The sequence below is a fragment of the Camelus ferus genome, chromosome 12 (genome assembly GCF_009834535.1).
Source record: "Camelus ferus isolate YT-003-E chromosome 12, BCGSAC_Cfer_1.0, whole genome shotgun sequence".
NCBI classification, from domain to species: domain Eukaryota; kingdom Metazoa; phylum Chordata; class Mammalia; order Artiodactyla; family Camelidae; genus Camelus; species Camelus ferus.
Window position 1 is genome coordinate 30154282 of NC_045707.1, and position 19034 is coordinate 30173315.

Genomic DNA, 19034 nt, shown 5'->3' on the forward strand with positions numbered 1-19034 from the left:
TGAACTGGCCAAATGAAATATGTTGACAGGCCAAATGTAGCCCACTGATCACAATAGCTTACAATCTCTACTATAAAAATCCTAGAAGGTATGCCTAGATGAATTAATACTGAGTAACTGAAAGCTCCATACCTGAATAAAATTTCCTTTCCCTAGGATTACTTTCCATCAATTCTGCCTTGGTTTTCAACAGCCTAGACGGAGGTACATTACAAAAAAAGGATTTATAAAACATATTGATTTTTAATCTAAAAATGTTGTGTGTTTAGCACTTCATAATTTAAAAGTGCACATGCATTATCTCATTTACTCGTAATGTCTGTGCAAAGGTTAGCACCTGGACATTCTTATTCCTGGTCAGTGCTTCCACTGAAAATATCTGCTGAGTGTGGTTTATGAAAGTTGTAAACTCCATTACTAAAAAACTACAACCAAGGCAGAAACTCAAAGAAACTGTTCTGCTAACATTAAAAAAAAAAAAAAAAAAAACTCTGAAACAATTCATTTCTTATTTCCTCCTGAATTATCCCTAAATCAATGCCTTGGATTCCTTATAGACAGTTAGTAATATCACATTTTAAATTTTGCTTGATGAAAAATGGTTAAAATATTGTTTCACTGCAAGAAAAAGAAATTGAGTGGCAAAATTACTAGGTAAGCAGCCCACAATGAAACACAGAGAATGACAAACTTCGGAATAATTATAGCTTTCATTTATCTAAAATCTAAGCAAATAAAGCTCAGTTAGCTAAAACTGCTTTAGCACACCGTCCGCTCTCTCAAGGAAAAGACAAATGACAAGTAAACACATTAACTTCAGAAATTTAGTAATGAAACACAAGATCTTTTGAGATTCAATCCAATTTTCTTCACCCACTGTAATTAAAACACCACAAAAATGATAAATGGTTTTCAATTAACTACAATACACCCACTAGTGCAAAGTGGGAGTTATACCAGCTTCTCAGAAAGAAAAATCTGCGCAAGATCTCAAATTCCCTCCAAGATAATGCACCTACTTTAATCTGTACTTCACCAATATCCTTAAATCGTTGTAAGCTGGAAATCAGAATTTTTGCCAAAAGATGCCCAGTCCCTGTGCATAAATTCTTCTTTGTAATCAAGCATCCTATAAGACTCAAACCCAGACACTGAATTTCTAGAAAAATAAAAGAAAAAAAAATGGAATTTATTGTTTTAAATCTCAACACTGAAGAAAAAACTTAAACATGTCCAACCAACAGCTAAAAATCTATTCTAAATCCTGAATTCAAATGGACCAACCTTGGTCATCCGGATACATCTGCAGCGTGTGGAGCACCGAATCAACAGCACCTTCCAGGGTTAACACCTCTAATGCATCAGGAAAACATGCTATAGAAGAAATTACTTTTAATCCACATTTCTGAATCCCAGGATTTCCAATGAACTGGAGCCAAAAGGACAATTAAGAATATTTGCTGTTAAAAATGAGTTCTTAATACTCACCTTAGTTAAAGCCAGTTATAAGCTGATAAAATATAAATTAGTCTAAATAAAGATAAGTATCCTTGATTCTGCCTTACAGCACTAATTACTTCTATTTATTACCAAGATTAAGAGCTAAAACTGTAATATTTATTGAGTCCCTGTTCCATGCCAGGCACTGCGCTAACTACTTTTACATGCAGTTTCTTTTTAGGGCAATCTTATTAAATCCATACTGATATGATTCCCATTAAAAGCTGAGTTCACCGAGGGTTAGAGGGGTTGAGAAACTATTCCTAAAGTCACACAGATTGTAAAACGGCTGAGAAGACACCAAATCAAGGACAACTGCTCCCACAACCTAAATTCTTAACCAGAAAAAAACGAAATCTTGCTTCTCATCATAGAAAATACTAAGTGAGAATTTCCTCTTTACTCTGTGTGTTTCATATGCCTTATCTCATTTATTCCCCCCTCAACAGCCTCAGGCAGTAGGTTCATCAAACTTTAAAGATGCGGGAACAAGGGCTCAAGTCACACAGCTAACAAGTGCCAGGCCTAGGACTTGAATATAAATGTGTCTGCCTTAAAAGCCCGGAATCTTAATCACCATCTCTTCCAAACTTTCCATCTCAGTTCCTCCAGGTGATGTGACATTGTTTACAGGTAGTCTAATAGGGCCCCTTGTGTTTCTAGGCCACCCTACTCACTGAGAAGAAAACAGGCAACAACACACTTTCCAACCAGGTGACAATCACTGTCACACTGCCCCTCTTTTGATGTCTGCGACACGTACCTTACTCTTAAGACTCTGCTTCTCCACTGTGCTCTCCACTGTGACGGGAATGCTCAACTAACAGCTTTCCGTTTTCAACATGACAGAGCTCTCTTTCTGAGGACTTTTGCTTTTACAGACACGAGTTTCACGATCTCTTTACTCTGAATCCCGGACTGACCCACCGCAAGGTCACCATACAGCTGAAATAGCCTCGAGCCAGACCTCAAGTTCTGACGTAGCCTTTTCAACCAAAACCTTCTACCTTCCGGCCTTCTCAGCTCCATACTGTCAATGAACAGATTTTCATTCACGTCCCAGTCCAGTCCCTCAATACCTCTCAAGTGTCCTGGCTCAGCATCTTGCTTTGTACAGGTTACGGGGAGAAGCATCATCTTCTTACCCTGTGTCCTTTCTCCTCCACCCCCAAACTGCTCGGCGTGGACATCATTTCAGCTGTCATCTCAACAAGACACTCATATCCCTGCCTCTTTTGGCACGTTTTCTTGCCATTATTTCCATCTTACCACCTCCCTAAGCAGTAAAAGTAGATCAGCTTTGGAACCAATTAAATTTGGGTTTAAATTCTGTCCCATCACTTAATAGTTCCACAAATCTGAGGACCACTGAACAATGAATGAAATAACATTGACTGAGAAGTGCTATTTATTCAGAAGGTATTAGAAATTCAAAGTGGTGCAAAGCGAGGCTGGAGGGCTAGCGCAGTGTCTGTCTCGGTTTCCTTGCCTCTAAAATTATCCTAATAATGCAGGGTTGTGAAGAGGGTGGAATAACTCACCATCCATGTAAAAAGCACTGAACGACGGCACTGTTCAGGCTATCCACCCGCGTCAGAAATGAAAAACTCCTAACTGGGAGAGAGTTTCCCTAAATTGGTCTTCCATTCCATTAAGCTACCACGTTTCCTTCATTTCTAAACTTATTAATAGAAAAGTCTATAGCCACTGCCTCCACGTTTTCCCCAGCCTCTTCATTTCATATAATCAGCCTTCTGTCCTAACCACTCTGAATTAAAACCATTCAAAGGAAAAAGTCCTTGAAGGACTCAATTGCTGCTTTTTCCTCCAGTGATTTCCATGACATAGTACGCCCCTCATTATCTCAAACTTTAAAACCATTCATCTACTCCTCTCTTTTACTATCGCGCCTTTCAACTCCAGACTTTGTTCCAAGAACTTCTCTTAAAACTCTTCCCACAACTAGATTTTAAGGTCAGAGAGAAACTGGCAGTTACAAGTGACCTCAAGCTGAGTGCCGGAATGTTGGCGCAGGTCTGTGTTGAGGAGTCAGCTGGACTCTGATGATGGAAGAAGACAGCGCGTGTATCCTGGGAACAGGTGGTACAGTGTGGTGTGCTAAGTTGTATTACAGTTAAGCACTGTCATCAAGTCACTGCTTCCGTTTTGCTCTAGTGTCATTCTCAGTGCTTGTAGTACACGGCTCTCAATGTTTCAACATTTATCTCCTTCATAATTAGATGGAATTTGTTCATACTCCTAACCAGACCTAAATCTTGAATTGAGATGTCCTACAACAAGGATTAGAGATCCACTTCTGTGACACTAAAAATCAACACAAGTTGGTGACTGTAATTTGGAATCAATGATCAATGCTGGCCTTTCTAGTGCAAAACAAAGAATAAAATTTCTTTTATTCAAAGCAAAAAAAAAAAACCTCTTCTCTTCATGGATGGAATTTCATACACTACCATGGCTTCAAGTCACCATAACAATAAGAACAACCATAAGGCTGGTGCCAAAACCTACGTAGCATCTTCAATGTGCCAGACATTCTTTTAAGCACCTGATATGTATCAACTCATTCAATCCTCACAAAACCCTTTGATTATAGATAATTACTATCCCGCTATTACTGATGAAAAAAGTGAGACACAGAAAGCTTTGAGCAGGTAACTCAGAGCACAAGCTTAAACTCTCTGAAGCTCTGAGCCCATGATTCTCTGTGCTGGACATCAGTATCTTAGACTCAGATGTTCGAAGTTAAACATTAATTATCTTCTGAAAAAAAGAAAACTCAGATTGTCTTTCTGAACTTTCTGTTTAATTAATAATACAAACATCCCTGCCTCCTAGGCAGGGCCAGCTTCAGGGGTGCACACTATGCAGTCACACAGATCTCTGGTTTAATGCTCTGCTCCCACCACCTTGAAACTTTTCATAATTTTTAGACAAGGGGTCCTGTGTTTTCATCTTGTAATGGGCCCCACAAGTTATGCAGCTGATCTTACTCCCAAGCTCAAAATGCATCCATAGGCTTATGTTTTATGCTAAAAATTAAGTCAAATTGATATTTATAAAGTACCTGCCCTTGTCTTAATGCCATCACCTCTAACAAGTTTCTACTCAGGTACTGGCACTGCTAGCTTGAGCTCCCCCAATCGTTATTTCAAGTGCAGTTGGATGAGGACAAATGACTAGCAACAGGAAATCTCTTATTTGTCCATGCAAAAACAGAATGCAGGGTATCACATTAGTACATGGGATGAAGCTCAAATAAACTATTCGATTTCTGACAGTTTCATAAATTTGAAAAAATACATACATACACACATATACGTATATGTGTGTGATATTTACAAGCCTACAACAAAATTTCTTTCATTTATCAAATGTTCTCTCTTGAAAACAGTGATTTATTGTACTGCTATTCAAATAGGGATTAGAATTAATTGACTGGCAAGTGTTGTCCACAAGAAATCTTTTAAAGTGCCCACAGAAGAACAATTAGAAACCACCTATTAGCTATGCTCCATGATTTTCCAAGTTTTTATGAAGAATACATAAATAATTAAAATAGTTTCTCTAATGAGTGAGATTGCCAGCTCAAGGGGAAAACGCCCACCCCAGGTTCCTTCCTCACTGCCAGCTAAGTTGATTGCAATTCAGAAAAAAAATTTCCAGAAAAAAAAAAGAAAAACAGATTGAATGTATAGCTAGAAAGAAGAGACCATAGTCCAGAACTAACACTGAGATAACATCCGAACAAAGTGGATTTCAAGAAAAGAATCTTTTGGGCACCCAGGTGAAAATATCAAGTCATTTAAAAATGAGAAAAGAATCAAGCTGGTCTCAGACTTCTCCACTAAAACATTCAGTACTAGGAGACTGTGAAATGCCAACAAAGTTTTCAAAGACAGAAAATAAAACCCCAATACTTTGCAACCAACCAAACTGTTTTTCCAAGAGTCCAAATATAGGAAAAAAACAACAAAATATTCAGGAAGTGAATATTTTTTTAAAAGAAATTCGGATAACTAAATGATGAATGGGAAAACTCTAATAAAGGACTTTGTAGTGAACACTGAATCCACGTGACTCTAGGAACAAGGTGAAAACAAACTCACTAAGTAGGGTTACAGAGCTGAATAGTTTAAACCCTGTCAATGTAGAACTAATTTATTTAACAAAACTTGGTGAGAAAACAGGTAGAAATAGTGGAAAACAGTATGACTACTTCGATTTTCTCATCTTTTATAGTCAGAGGTCAAAAGATACTTTTAAATCTAATAGTAGTAACATTAACTAGCATTTATTGACTGCATCCTATGTGCCAGGCATTGTACTGAGTACATGGCATCAATTATCTCATAAAATTCTTCATAAGAACCCTAAGTGGAAAGCCATTTATTATCTCCATTTTTATAGACAATGAAACCAAGACTTTAAATAACTTGTCCAGAATATGTTAATCAGTAGGTGGTAAGGCCAGATTTAAACCCAGGTATCCTGATTTCAGGGCCCAAACACTTAAGAATCAGAAAACGTTGTACAGTTAAAACTATGTAAGAGTAAACTCTATATAGTCTGCTTTAATTGAGTGATACAAGGGAAGGAGAAGACACAAAGTAGGTGGAAATACACTAATTTCATCAAAAAGCATGCATAATATGCTAACATATATGAGGGGAGAAAATGAGGACGTGGGTGATACATTCAGATTCATGGAAAACTGGAGATAATTCCACAGCAACACATTAGGAATCGCACCTAGTTATTTTTAATCCCTACATAGAACTACATAATTTGGAAATAATTTAACTTATTTAATTAGGACCTATTGATAAGGACTGTATTGTCAGGACAGACTAAATCAAGCTGCAGTAACAACTTCAGAATTTCACAGGCTGGAGAGAGGAAAAGGTTCCGTTCTTGCTCATGTTTCATGTACGTTACAGGTCAGGAGGGGGCTCTGAGCACAGTCACTCCGGGACATCCACTAACGCAGCAGCCACCATCTCAGTCGCCTCAGGTCACAGTGCCTAACCAGCAATTAAATGTGTGGTCCCCAAATGACAAACGTGACCTCTACTTAACAATACCTTGGCCAAAACCAGTCACGTGATGCAATCTAACTACAAAAGGGACAGTAAATACGATCCCAGGATCACCAGAAGGCAGAGAACTGAAAAATACCTGGCAAACAACACTAATGATTACCATGCAAAAACTTAGTTCATTACCACATTTTTCTTACTGCAAATAATGCCACAATAAACATTCTTATCTTAAAAAATAACTGTGTACCTGTACAGGTATATTACAAATTTTGACAGTGGAACGGCAGTCAGAAAGCATGTCCATTTTAATTTAGAGAAATATAACAGAATTTCCTCCAGCGAGGTTCTTCCCTTTTTAGTTTACATTTCTTTAGTAATGATTATGCTTGAGAACCTCTTCATATGTTTATATACCAAATTCGTTTTTACTTTCAAATCTCATCCACATGAGATTTAATCTTTAAACGAGTAGGGTTAATATGCAGCTTCCTTTGCCTTCTCCAAACGGCCAGAGAATTAGTTGTTCCAAACACAAGTTACTGAGCAATCTCTTCCCCCCACCAGGGACTGGGAAGCAGCACACAGGAATCTGAACATCTGCATTTGAGTCTATTTCCTGAATCACCATTATCCCTGGGGACACTGATCCACCTCCTCCAGGGTCAGTGTTAACACCACTGTAATCACTCAAGCTTTATAATACATTTGATAATCCATTCGTTAGGCCATATTAATCAGCCCCTTTTTTCAAAATTCTCCTGGTTAGTCATATATATTAATATTTTAATTAATTTTTCTCAAAATTTTATACTAGCTTACCTAGTTCCAGAAAATACTATTGCTATTTTTGTTAATGGTTCATAAATATAGATCGATTTTCATGTTTTAAAAATCATTTTATCAAAACAGAATATATATATTTTTCCTGTTTTCAGCTTTCTTTGTACCCTCAGTTGAGTTTCATAGTTTTCTTTAGAGTAGTTCTGTACACTTTTATGTATTTTACTCTTACGCAACTCCTTTTTTGCTTGTTTGGTTTTTGTTTTGTTTGGTTTTGTTTTGTTTTGTTCAGGTTTACTTATTTATATATATTTAATGGAGGGAGTGGGGATTGAACCCAGGACTTCGGGCGTGCTAAGCACGCACTCTACCACTGAGCTATATACCCTCCCCGCTTCTAGGTAACCTCTTTTTGTTGCTGTTACTGTTGTTGCTTTTGCAAATGGGCTCTTTCTTTCACTATATATTATTTACAATTGAAATAAATATCTTCAGTATTTAAACTGAGTATATTTTGCGTTAAGGTTTTAGAGAGGCACACAAGTGTCCATTTAATCAGAAGACTGGTTTGACTTCAGAAATTCCCCAGATGAAGACAGCCACAGTGTTACTGCATACAAAAGCGCAGATGTGACCAAAATGCTGAGAGCCCTATTTTCTATTTTGTTCTCGAGACCACCCTGGGCAAACAGATCTCTCTGGAACAGGTGACTCAAAGGTTTCATGTGTGGAAAAGCTAAAAGAATCAAGCATAAATGGAATGTCAATATTTCAGACAGATTTAACTTCAGCCTGAGTGTTACTGGAATTTTACATATGTATATAAAATCAATCCAAATATTGATTCACTTTAATAAATACTTTTCATAGTCCTTGAAATCTTAGTTAAATCTCAAATTCTATCTTATTTGGAATTCCGCTCTCCAAGAACAGACTTGATTTAATGGTAATTCATTTCATTGTGTCTGCAGTATTTGGACCTAAAATCTCGGATGCCTTGTAACATTTATTCAGAGTGAGATATGCGATCACAGAATTTTAGAGCTAAAAAAATTACTTACATTCCTCTTTCAGAGCAATTTTTCTCAACCATGGTGAGAGATTAGGGGAATTGCACAGGGGAGAGTTTTTAAAATAAAACATTGTCCCTCTTGTTTCCGCATGACCTAAACCCCTTGCCCCCAAATGAATTCACTGTTTAGTGAGATGCTGTGTGTCATTATTCAGATGTGGCATTGGAAAAAAAAAAAAGGAAGGGATGGGAAAGTCTCAACCACTTCTGAGATTATACAGCGTAAGAAAGTAAGACCTGGGAGCAGGGTGATTTTCTTGGCATCACAGGACTGACGGCAGCAAGCACAGCCCTTCTCCCCTGACTCTGGACTCCTTCCACTCTATCAAGCCCATACTCAGTAACTTTAGGAAAGATGGGATAACCAGAACCACAGTCATCTATAAGGCTTTTCTGTGTCTCTTCTTTCTCACTCACACATACACCATAAATGAAATCAACTATTTTCCTAAACTAAAGTTCATAAAGCTAGTGCAGTTCATAATTGCTGAAAACAGAAAAACCTCATGCATTTTTTATGTTTTATGGATGGCTGTTACTCCCGCTGCCAGACTATGAGAGCAGAAGGGTACAAAGCATACTCATTTTTGTCTTCCCTGTGCCTAACTCCGTTCCTTCCATATACTTAACTTTCACCAAATATTCCTGGAATTAAATTCAACCCATTGCTATACTCAAGAATCATATTAAGGTTTGAGCACAAGGGACTCAAATATATCACAGGCAATTACATTATAAAGTTCCGTTTAAACTGAATTTTTGAAGGCGATCTCTCTCTGCAGGCTACTCTAATTAATTCATGACATTTTTCAAAGTGGACTAAATCACAAGGAGTCATTTCCATTAACTACTTTGACTACTCTCTCCCTATCAAGAAACAGTAACCCTAATCATTCTTTACATCTTCACTTGTATCTTTTTTTTTAATAGACTATTCTTTTGGAGAAGTTTCAGGTTCACAACAGAACTGAGCAGAAAATACCGAGAGATCACACATAGAAACAACCAATTCATCTTATGTTAAACTTCCAAGCCATCTTAATTCCATCAGTACCTTTTGCACTGTACAATATGAACATGAGTCTCCTCTTTCTCCCTTTTCATGCTTCATGCGTGAAATTAGTAATTTAGTAATTTATAATTAGTAAATTAATACTAATTATCTTATTTCAAATATACATAGACACGTAAATAGCTACAGACGGGAAAAGGCAATGCACACTGAGCCATTTCAGAGGTTATCTCTGAGGAGAGCAAAGAAAGCAAGCGGAGAATCAAACAAGACTTTCACGTTGTGCCCTGCGCATCTTTATGGACTGAACCTTGCAGCCTGGGACCAGAAAAGAAAGACAAGCAGCCGGGAGCACAGACAGAGAAAACAGCTGCCCGTGGCTCCTGACATCCCCCGTGAGGCTCAGCTGCACATCTGGAGTTCTCTCTCTGATGGAGCAGGCTGCAGTGGATTTATGTTACCCATAAACCAAGAGAACCTGCCTAAGCCTTCTCTTAGCTGGCATGGCACACCTCCTCACCCCCTGCACCCCTATTGCCATCTTGTGTCTCTAAACATACAACCTCCTACTACCCCAGTAAACAGAATAGGGAAAACTTCAGATAAAAAGAGCCTCCCTACTTCCCCAGATTTCATATTCTTGTTAACAGTATAAAGGCAGAAAACGTAGATGATACATACCCTGTTCACGGCTGCTAGGACCAGTTTGTGAATATCATTCCTGAAACATTGTTTTTTAACCATATTTAGCTTATGTTGATATTCACAGTCTTCCGTGGATTCTTCTGGGAAGCCTGCATCCAAAAATAAACACATAAATAAATGTTTTTCTCACAAAGATCTAGGCTGAACAGATTGTCACTTATTAGGAATGATTAACCCAATATATATACACGTACTTTTTCTAATCCATGGCTTCTTATCAAAGAAATAACAATTAGCTTTAAGAAATTTATAAACATTTCTTTTTTTTAAAACAGTTCATTACTGAATATAAAATAAATAAGAATGTGTGTGGATGTCTACTGAATATAAAGTAGCAAGAAGTTACTAGAGTGGAGGAATTTTCTGTAGCAATCTCTTTTTTGTATGAATAGGCTCTACTTATACAAGAAGCCAGAAGATTTTTATACAACCATGGACAACTTGAGAAGAGCTCAAAGTTACTTGGACTACAACATAAAAAGGTCAGACATGAAACGTAGACATAAAAGAGCAGCTGCAATAACAATGAAAAGAAAAAGATTTTAGTTTCAGCATTATAATGCTAAAGAGTGTTATTAAATGTCCTCTTGAGGTACAGGAAGTCAAGAAATACTGGCTATACAATAGAAAATGTAAGTAAAATTTTTATGAATAAACATTTCTAAAACCTAGGACTATATGAGTAATTATCAATAAACAATTTCTTATAACCTTTCACCTCAATAATTTGTATTAACACAAACTATAAATTGGCTGCATATAACTTTTCATTTTCTTAGCAAAAATTTGACTATCAACTACATGCGGGGGATTTTGCTACATGCTGAGAATACCACAATGAATAAGACAGGCATGATTTCCACCCTCCCAGAACTTTCAGTCCTCAAATTACAATTTATTCAAACAGGTTCTGACACCCACTACAGCTGTGTGACCTTGGACAAGTCGAATTCTCGGTGTCTCATTTTCAAGACCAAGACCACATTCATTTCTAAAGCGGCCCATATGACCATTAAAAGCAGTTCCGTTGAGAAATAAAAACTTCATGCCGCATGTAATGAGTCTTATTAAATGTCTTTCTTATATTAAGACCAAAGGAACATTCTCAAAATTTCATCTCTGGTCTTCGTTGTATCTCTTGAAGGTCTACTATCCAGAATGGATATAATTTCCTTTCCACATAATAGGCCTTTAAATTGAACTACATGCAAGGCAGTTTGAAGGCAGGATCCATAACCTACTCATCTCCGGATACCCAGAGTTCCAAGCATAGCGCCTCAGATACAACAGCTGTTCAATATACACCTGTTGCACCAATGTGCCTTTAAAAGCGCCTATTCTGATTCTGGATGCATAGGGTGAAAATCTGGCTCCATTATTTAAGTCGTGACCTTAAAATCTCTGTATCTTATGCCTCAGTTTCATCACCCAAAAAATGGGAGGTGGGGGTGGGGGAAGTACTATCTGCCTTACGGGCTGCTGCAAGAACTTTAGAAGTTTACATACACAAAGTACTTTGAATAATGCCTGCCACATTTTTATTAACAATAAATGAGTGGGTTTTAATAGTTTCCATAGCTTTCTAAGTCACCTCCTCTCCGGATTAAACAAATTCAGTTTCTCTCATTGTTCTTAAGGATATGGTTTTAGATTCATAATCACTTTCCTCTATACACTTTCCATTGTGAGTATATCCCTCCCGAAAGAATACACAATTTCCTCTAGAACTGACACTAAGTCAAGAAAGAACCAGTCAAATGATATTTTATTAAAATTACTAGGTCTTTATTTTTACTTTATTAGAGCAACAGGCTCAATCACTTCAATAAGATATTGTTATAGAAAAGAGGAGGAAGTAAATTCTACTAGATTGAAAAAAAAAAAAGAGAGAGACATAACACTAGTTGTAATACATGGTCCTGAACTGGCTATTAAATGATACAAATTTACTATACTGTGTATCTTTGTTATAATTAAGATAATCCGAGTATGGTCTACTTCAGAAATCAATACACATACATCCTGATATTTTATAAATAACTATCTCAACTTAATGTCAAAACCAGAATCATCTTCAACCTCAAAACTACTAGGGTACCAATATTATAGTTACTCATTGATATATAGAATGGTATGACATAGTATGGTAAGGTACAGTAGGGTACACTTGTACTGTGGTAGGGTATGGAATATTCTGGTGCAGTGTGGTAATGCGGTGTGTTAGCATAGAGTGAAGTAGATGGTTAAGCGTTCACCTAACAGAGAAATGTATTTATATATTGATATGTTTATAAAATATGTCTACTAATATGTATTTCCATACATAAATTATCATCACAAAGTTAATAAATTATTTTCAAAGGCATGTATTTAATATACTTATAAACATCATTATAAAAACATTTTATCATTTAAATACATCATTTCATCTAAACTACTACTATTAATGTCACTTCAAAGTTGAAAAACAATAAAAGAAAAGAAACACTACATTCAAAACTTGGTTTTGAACTAAGAGTATTATTTTATTAACTAAGACTCGATTATTAACGTCTTTTGTTTATCTTTAAAACTCAAATAAGACTGACACCTTTAAGGCTAATCAAAAGGGTTTGGTTTGGTTTTGTTTTTTAAAATAGACAAAGTTCAAAAAACACAATATTTTCAAGCAAAATTATGTCTGTTACATTATATTTCAAAAGTTGCCTGACAACTATGAATGGGGTATTGTGATTCAATTCAAAATATATTTGTTGAATAGCTACTTTTGTTCAAGTTACCAGGAGATTAAAAAAGAGACGACTGAAGAAAGCCATCTCCTTGAAAAAATGTGTACTTTTTACAGAGTATACTCTTATACTTAGAAACATAAAATATCAATATGACTACAGATAATGGTAGATTTAGAAAGATTTTATTTAATAAGGACCAAAAAATGGCTTCAAAAGAACTGGGAATTTTACAGAGCAAAAGGAGTAACAATAACATCCCTAACATTCAGGAGTCAGAAAGGGATGTCAAATGTGTCTCCTAAGCATCTCTCACATCCATCCTCTCTCCTCTGTTCCTGTGCTGGACCCCCACCATGGCTCACCTGACCATCACGGCCTCCAGTCTACTCTCCTTGTAGGAAGCTCTCCCCCGCCAATCCGCCTCCACACCATGGTGTTATTGTTATAAATTGTAGATCTGGTTAGGACACTACAATTTTTAAGTGCTTTTACTAACTCTGAATTTACTTCCATTAAGAGAAGCACAAATTGCTCAGCGTTGTGTTCAAGGCCCTTCCCTCTCAGGCCTCTGCCTGTTCGTCCACACTCCACCCCCAGGCACCACTCTGCTACCACGTCACGCTTCAGCCACCCCTGACCACGTGCACTTTCTCTTTCTGCTTGACATGTCCTTCCTGCCAGGTCGGCCAGGTCGGCCTTACTCACCCTTCAACGCCAAATACCACAATCTCTGACCTACTCTTTTGAATAAATTATTTGTGCCTCCATCAATACATATCTCTATAATAGCTCCTCTTAACTGTCCGGTAATTAACTCTCTATCTGTCTACCTCTCAGCACCTATAGATAATACCGTCATATCTTCTTTTCATTTATCTTTCATACTTTTGCAGTCACCACAATGTTTAGAACATAAGAGGCACTTAATAAGTATGTGTTGAATGAACAGAGAAGCAGATGCTTTAAATGGGCTTCAGAGGAAAAATAAGGTCTTAACAGGTGTAAGCAGGGGGTAAACGTGGGAGGATGGAAGCCATTGAGGTTAATGAGTAAAAGACGCATGGTTATATTTAAGACAGAGTAATTCAACTGCAGAGAGAAAGAAGGACTACAAAGAGGCAAGAGAGGAAGTGTGAAAATTAGTTAGCTGTTATTACAATTCAGATAGGGAAAAAAAAACAAACTGAAAAACTTGGACTTGGTAATGGCAACAGAAACAGAAAAGAATCAGCAGAGATGACACTCTCCTTGGAAGGAAAGCTCCATGCTACACTGCAGTTATTTCTTCTGTAAACCAATTATTGAGTTTTCTTATTAGATTTTCATGTAAATTAAGCTGACTCTCCCTCTATTTTTATTTTTGGGCTTGTGGATTTGCATTTAGTTGGCAGAAACAGGTCCTTTAATTTCTGCCTAGAAAGTCTGATATTTCATGAAAAGTCAAAAAATCCCTGGAAAATGACATTTCTTCCCACAATAAGTTACGTAACTTACCTGGAACTATAAAATGTAAAATAGCTCGAAGTGCCTCCAGCTGCACTGATAACGATGTCTGATGACTTTTCATAACTGTTATTATTTTGGGGGCCACTGCTGCCATTGTATCCAGGGAGGTGTTACTGGAGATACAATATTGAAATGCTTATTAAAGGTACAACCTGGTTCCCATACAAACATCAACTTGAAACAAGTACCAGAAAACAGAACCGTTCTATTTTATTAGAAAAGGCTATATGAATTCAGTAATCTGAGCATGCATAATTTAAATTATTACTTAGTTAAATTTTGACCTCAAGAACTTAAATTCACAGTAAACGAATTCTTTTGTTTCCCAGAACTAACAACTTCCTTTGGATCTATATACATGGGTCATTGGCAACAACTCTGGAAAGTAGGAGTTATTATGTGCATTTTCCAGATAAAGAATTTGGGCCAACAGAGCTTAAATATCAAGGTCCTATCACTAGAACATGACAGAGCCAGGGCTGGAACAGAACTCATCTGACCCCCAAGTCCAGGGCTGTTTACTGCAAATCAATCTGGCTCTTCCTAATTAACACCACTGGACTTCTTATATGGGATTCTTAATTGGTTTTATTTGCACTAAACTCTTGGTTTCCCTAAAGTATTTGAGCTATTTTTCTTTTACATATAAATAAATGCCACCAGAATAGATTTCACCAGGTCCTACAGACTTTAACAGAGGCAGCCCTTGCTTTACAAAGTGCCATATCAACTAAAACTCGTGCAGTATCAGAAGCATGTCCTCACTTCGCATGGGCCTGTGGTCCCTGACATATGGTCCCTTTTTTCCACTTTGAAGTCTCAGTTTGAACACATCTCCTCTTTGTAGTCTCTCCTTTAGTCACTGTAGTTGGGTTCACCAAGACACTGCAATTTTACACATGCCTGCCATTGAATGATCACAATGTACTGTCATTAGCTGTGTACAAATTAGTCTCCCCAACTAGACAATGAGATCTGACAATCCCCAGAACTGGTCATTCACACATTTTACATATGAGAAAAGAGCTAGAAACATTAATTGCCCAGAATCTACAAAATCATAAACTGTAGGTCATTCCACTGTGTTTTTTCCTCATTTATAAAGGTTCACACATTGCCAGGACCATAAAAATCACAATTTAAGAGAAACTTTTCACTTAAATGTCAAGAGCAACATTTCAATAAGAGAAATGCAACTGAAAGACATAATATATAAAAACATAAATAGGCAAGCTAAACTGATCTTAAAAACAATGTAACCCCATGCCTTATAAGTAAGTCTAAAACTGTGTGTGTGTATGTATTATATATATATATTTCTTTGTAGTATTTCTCTTTCATTACTGATAATAATTAATTGATTCGTTTTTACTGTTGTCAATATGTATGATAACGTGGATTTTGGAGTCAAGCATAACTAGTTGGAAAACCAGATTTTCAACTATGTGTGAAGATTTGGAAAAGTAACATAGTTTGTCATGCTACATGCATTTCAATATTCATATTTAATATTAATAATAGTTATGCTTTACTGAGTGCTTAAAATGTACCAGTTGTTATCTAAGCTCTTTGTAAAAATTAGCTTATTTAATCCTCACATTACAAACTTAAAACTTATGAGATTGTTATTACCCCTCTTCACCAATGAGGAATCTGAAATTTAGAGATCAAATACTTGGCTCAAATTAGTAGGAAAGCCAGGACACAAAAATCAGTTTTTACTGCAACATCTACGTCATTTAGTTTTTCCTTCTACACAGGACAGTTTCCTAATGTAGCCTCTTTTTTGACTAAAATTTATTCAGACAATTCCATGGTGACCTCACATTCTTTGGCTGAGTAAAGGGCAAAAAGGCACTGGACACACACCCTGCAGCAGACACTTTCTGTATGAAATTCAGTTTTAGTCTTTTAAACAAGTTTTTGAATAGGTTCCTTCCCACCCCATCCCCACACTACTGGCCAAGCCACCCAAAACCCACACCACCCATCCCCAGACAAACAGTCGGTTCTCTTTGTGCCACAAACCGGATGTGTAATCTTATCATCTCTGGACACGGACTAGATGTGACTAAAAGCTTCCCCAGCTAAGGAACGAGAGCAGGAAGAGAAGACAAAGCTACTTCAAACAGAGGAATATTCATAAGTACTAATTGCGGAAAAAAACAACAATTAGAAGCCGTATCTTGGTTTTATCTTTATACCTTTCACATTCCATGATAACTTGAAAAACTGTTTAAGGTTATGGGCTGTCTAATTGTCATTTTCAAAACACAGTCAACACCAAGCACAAAGCACAAAAGCAAACCTTCAAAGTATTTCTATAATCTCAACCATCCCTTTTAATATGCAGATAAGATAAGTCAAGGTTATCTCAATGACATGAGATTATACTGCAAAATGTTTCAATCTTCAAATGCCTTATGTTTATCTTTTCTTAGCACAATGCTCAAAATATTGATATTCTGCCTGGTCCAATATTCCATATTCTCCATAAATTCATGAATATGTATTACCTTCCTTCAAAAAGATGATTTAGCATTTTACAGCCGCTTTCAGCCGCCTCAGGAGAATGTATATGCTTCTGCATTAATTCCAACACATTCAGATATATTCCTTTTGACAACAGGATTTTTCTGAAATTAACTACAAGATTTTTAAAAAGTTACTTGTAGAAATGAAAGCACATTTTCGTAATCTTACAGTAAGACATATCCTATTAAGATAATCCAAATTCATAGAAAAGTGTATGTACAAATACATATTTAATTTAAATTTCATTGACAACTTAAAGATCATTAATTTTTTTCTGTAAAATATATACCATTTCCAATTTTTTCACACTTATTAACTATTTGTTGAGGTCCTAGTGGTAAAGTTTTATTCACAGAGTAAACTGGTAGACTGTAATCCCCGTGCATGTGGAAGGAGTATTTTTGTAGATACACATTCTTAAATGCCTTCCAAAGAAAGAAAGAAACTTAAATTTTATTCTAGCATTTAAAACAACTGCACATAATCACTGCACCTATTTCAGCTAAGACACATTAACGAGTTAGGAATAGGTTCTAGTTGTGTGTGGAGGTACTGGCCATCCTCTCAGCTTTTGGTGGATACAGGAAGTGGGGTGGGACCAGGGGCCGGAAACCAGGCTAGGTTGCCTTCAGTCTTGGGCCACCTTCTCCATTTACCCCAGTGGAAAATATAGATATACGTTAATTTATTGATGAAGTTAAGTGAAAGAGGTCATGAGTATTATGTAGTTAGCTAGTAAATGAGAGAAGATGTGTAAAATATTTTATGATCTCTAAAGTGACTCCAGGATGTAATTTCTTCTCCATGGCCTACTGACTGATGGGATTTCTATTCTTAGTTTTCAAGTCTCAAATTGGGTTAACATCCAGGACAGTGGTTGTTAAAGTGTGGACTCTGGACCAGCAACATTGTTTGGGAACTTGTTAAAAATGTAAGTTCTGGGGCCCCATATGGACCTAACGAATCATAAACTCTGGAGTTGGGATCCAGCAATCTGTTTTAACAAGCCACGTGGATCATTTCTGGTGCACACTGAAGTGTCAGAACTGCTGGTCTAGGGTAACTTCTGTCTTTTGAAGTATCTCCTTGGTTAGCATTTAGCCATTTGGGGAGAAATTATTAAGACTTCTGATGTGAAAAAATAAACAACTTCTTCTTTATTAATTAATTTAAATAATTAAAAAATGGTATTGGGGTAAAGTTGGTTTATAGTATTATGTAAGTTTCATGTGTACAACATTATACTTCTACTTTTGTATACACTACAGTGTGCTTACCACCAAAATTTTAGTTTCCATCTGTCACTATACAGTTGATCTCCTTTACATTTTACCTCCCTGTTTCCTTTACCCTCTGGTAATCACTACTCAGTCTGTTTTTTTTTTTTAATTAGTTTGTTCATTTATTTTGTTTTTTGTTTTTTAATTCCACATATGAGCAAAATCACACAGTATTTGTCTTTTTCCATCTGATGTATTTCATTTAGCATAATACTCTCAAAATCCACCCATGTTGTTGCAAATGGGAAGATTTCATATTTTTTATGACTGAGTAGTATTCCATCACATATATATGCCACATCTTCCTTATGCATTCATCAGTTGTTGGATGCTTAGGTTGTTTCGATATCTTGGCTATTATAAATAAAAAGCTTTTGCCCAGTAAAGGAAACTATTTTAAAAAAATGAGATGGTCACCTACTGAATGGGAGGAGATATTTGCAAATGATACATCTATTAAGGAGTTCATATCCAAAATATACGAAAAACTCATACAACTCCAAACCAAAAAAACAAACAACAAAATTAAAATATGGACAGAGGACTTGAATAAAAATTTTTCAGAGAAGACTTAGGGATGGTCAACACACATATGAAAAGATGCTCAACATTACTAGTCACCAAGGAAATGCAAATCATAACTACAAAACCACCTCACATCTGTCAAAATGGCTATTATCAAAAAAAAAAAAAAAAAAACCCAAAAAACCCACGAAGAATAAATATTGGTGAGGACATGGAGAAAAGGGAACCCTCATGAACTTTTGGTAGAAATGTAAATTGGTGCAGGCACTATGGAAAACAGTATGAAGGTTCCTCAAAAAATTGAAAATAGAACTACTATATGATCTA

At 36.4% G+C, this 19034-nt stretch overlaps 1 protein-coding gene across 2 annotated transcripts in view; it reads right to left on the reverse strand.

The window, feature by feature from the left end:
* The window catches only part of LRRK2 (leucine rich repeat kinase 2), a 135469-nt gene that overhangs the window by 89027 nt on the left and 27408 nt on the right, over positions 1-19034 (reverse strand). For both annotated transcript variants that reach the window (XM_014566825.2, XM_006193663.3), the window contains exons 12-16: positions 16884-17013; positions 14356-14480; positions 10106-10218; positions 1285-1429; positions 1020-1159 (exon numbers count right to left, since the gene is read on the reverse strand). In XM_014566825.2, the coding sequence (XP_014422311.1) occupies positions 1020-1159; positions 1285-1429; positions 10106-10218; positions 14356-14480; positions 16884-17013 (653 nt within the window). The remainder of the gene's footprint in view (positions 1-1019; positions 1160-1284; positions 1430-10105; positions 10219-14355; positions 14481-16883; positions 17014-19034) is intronic.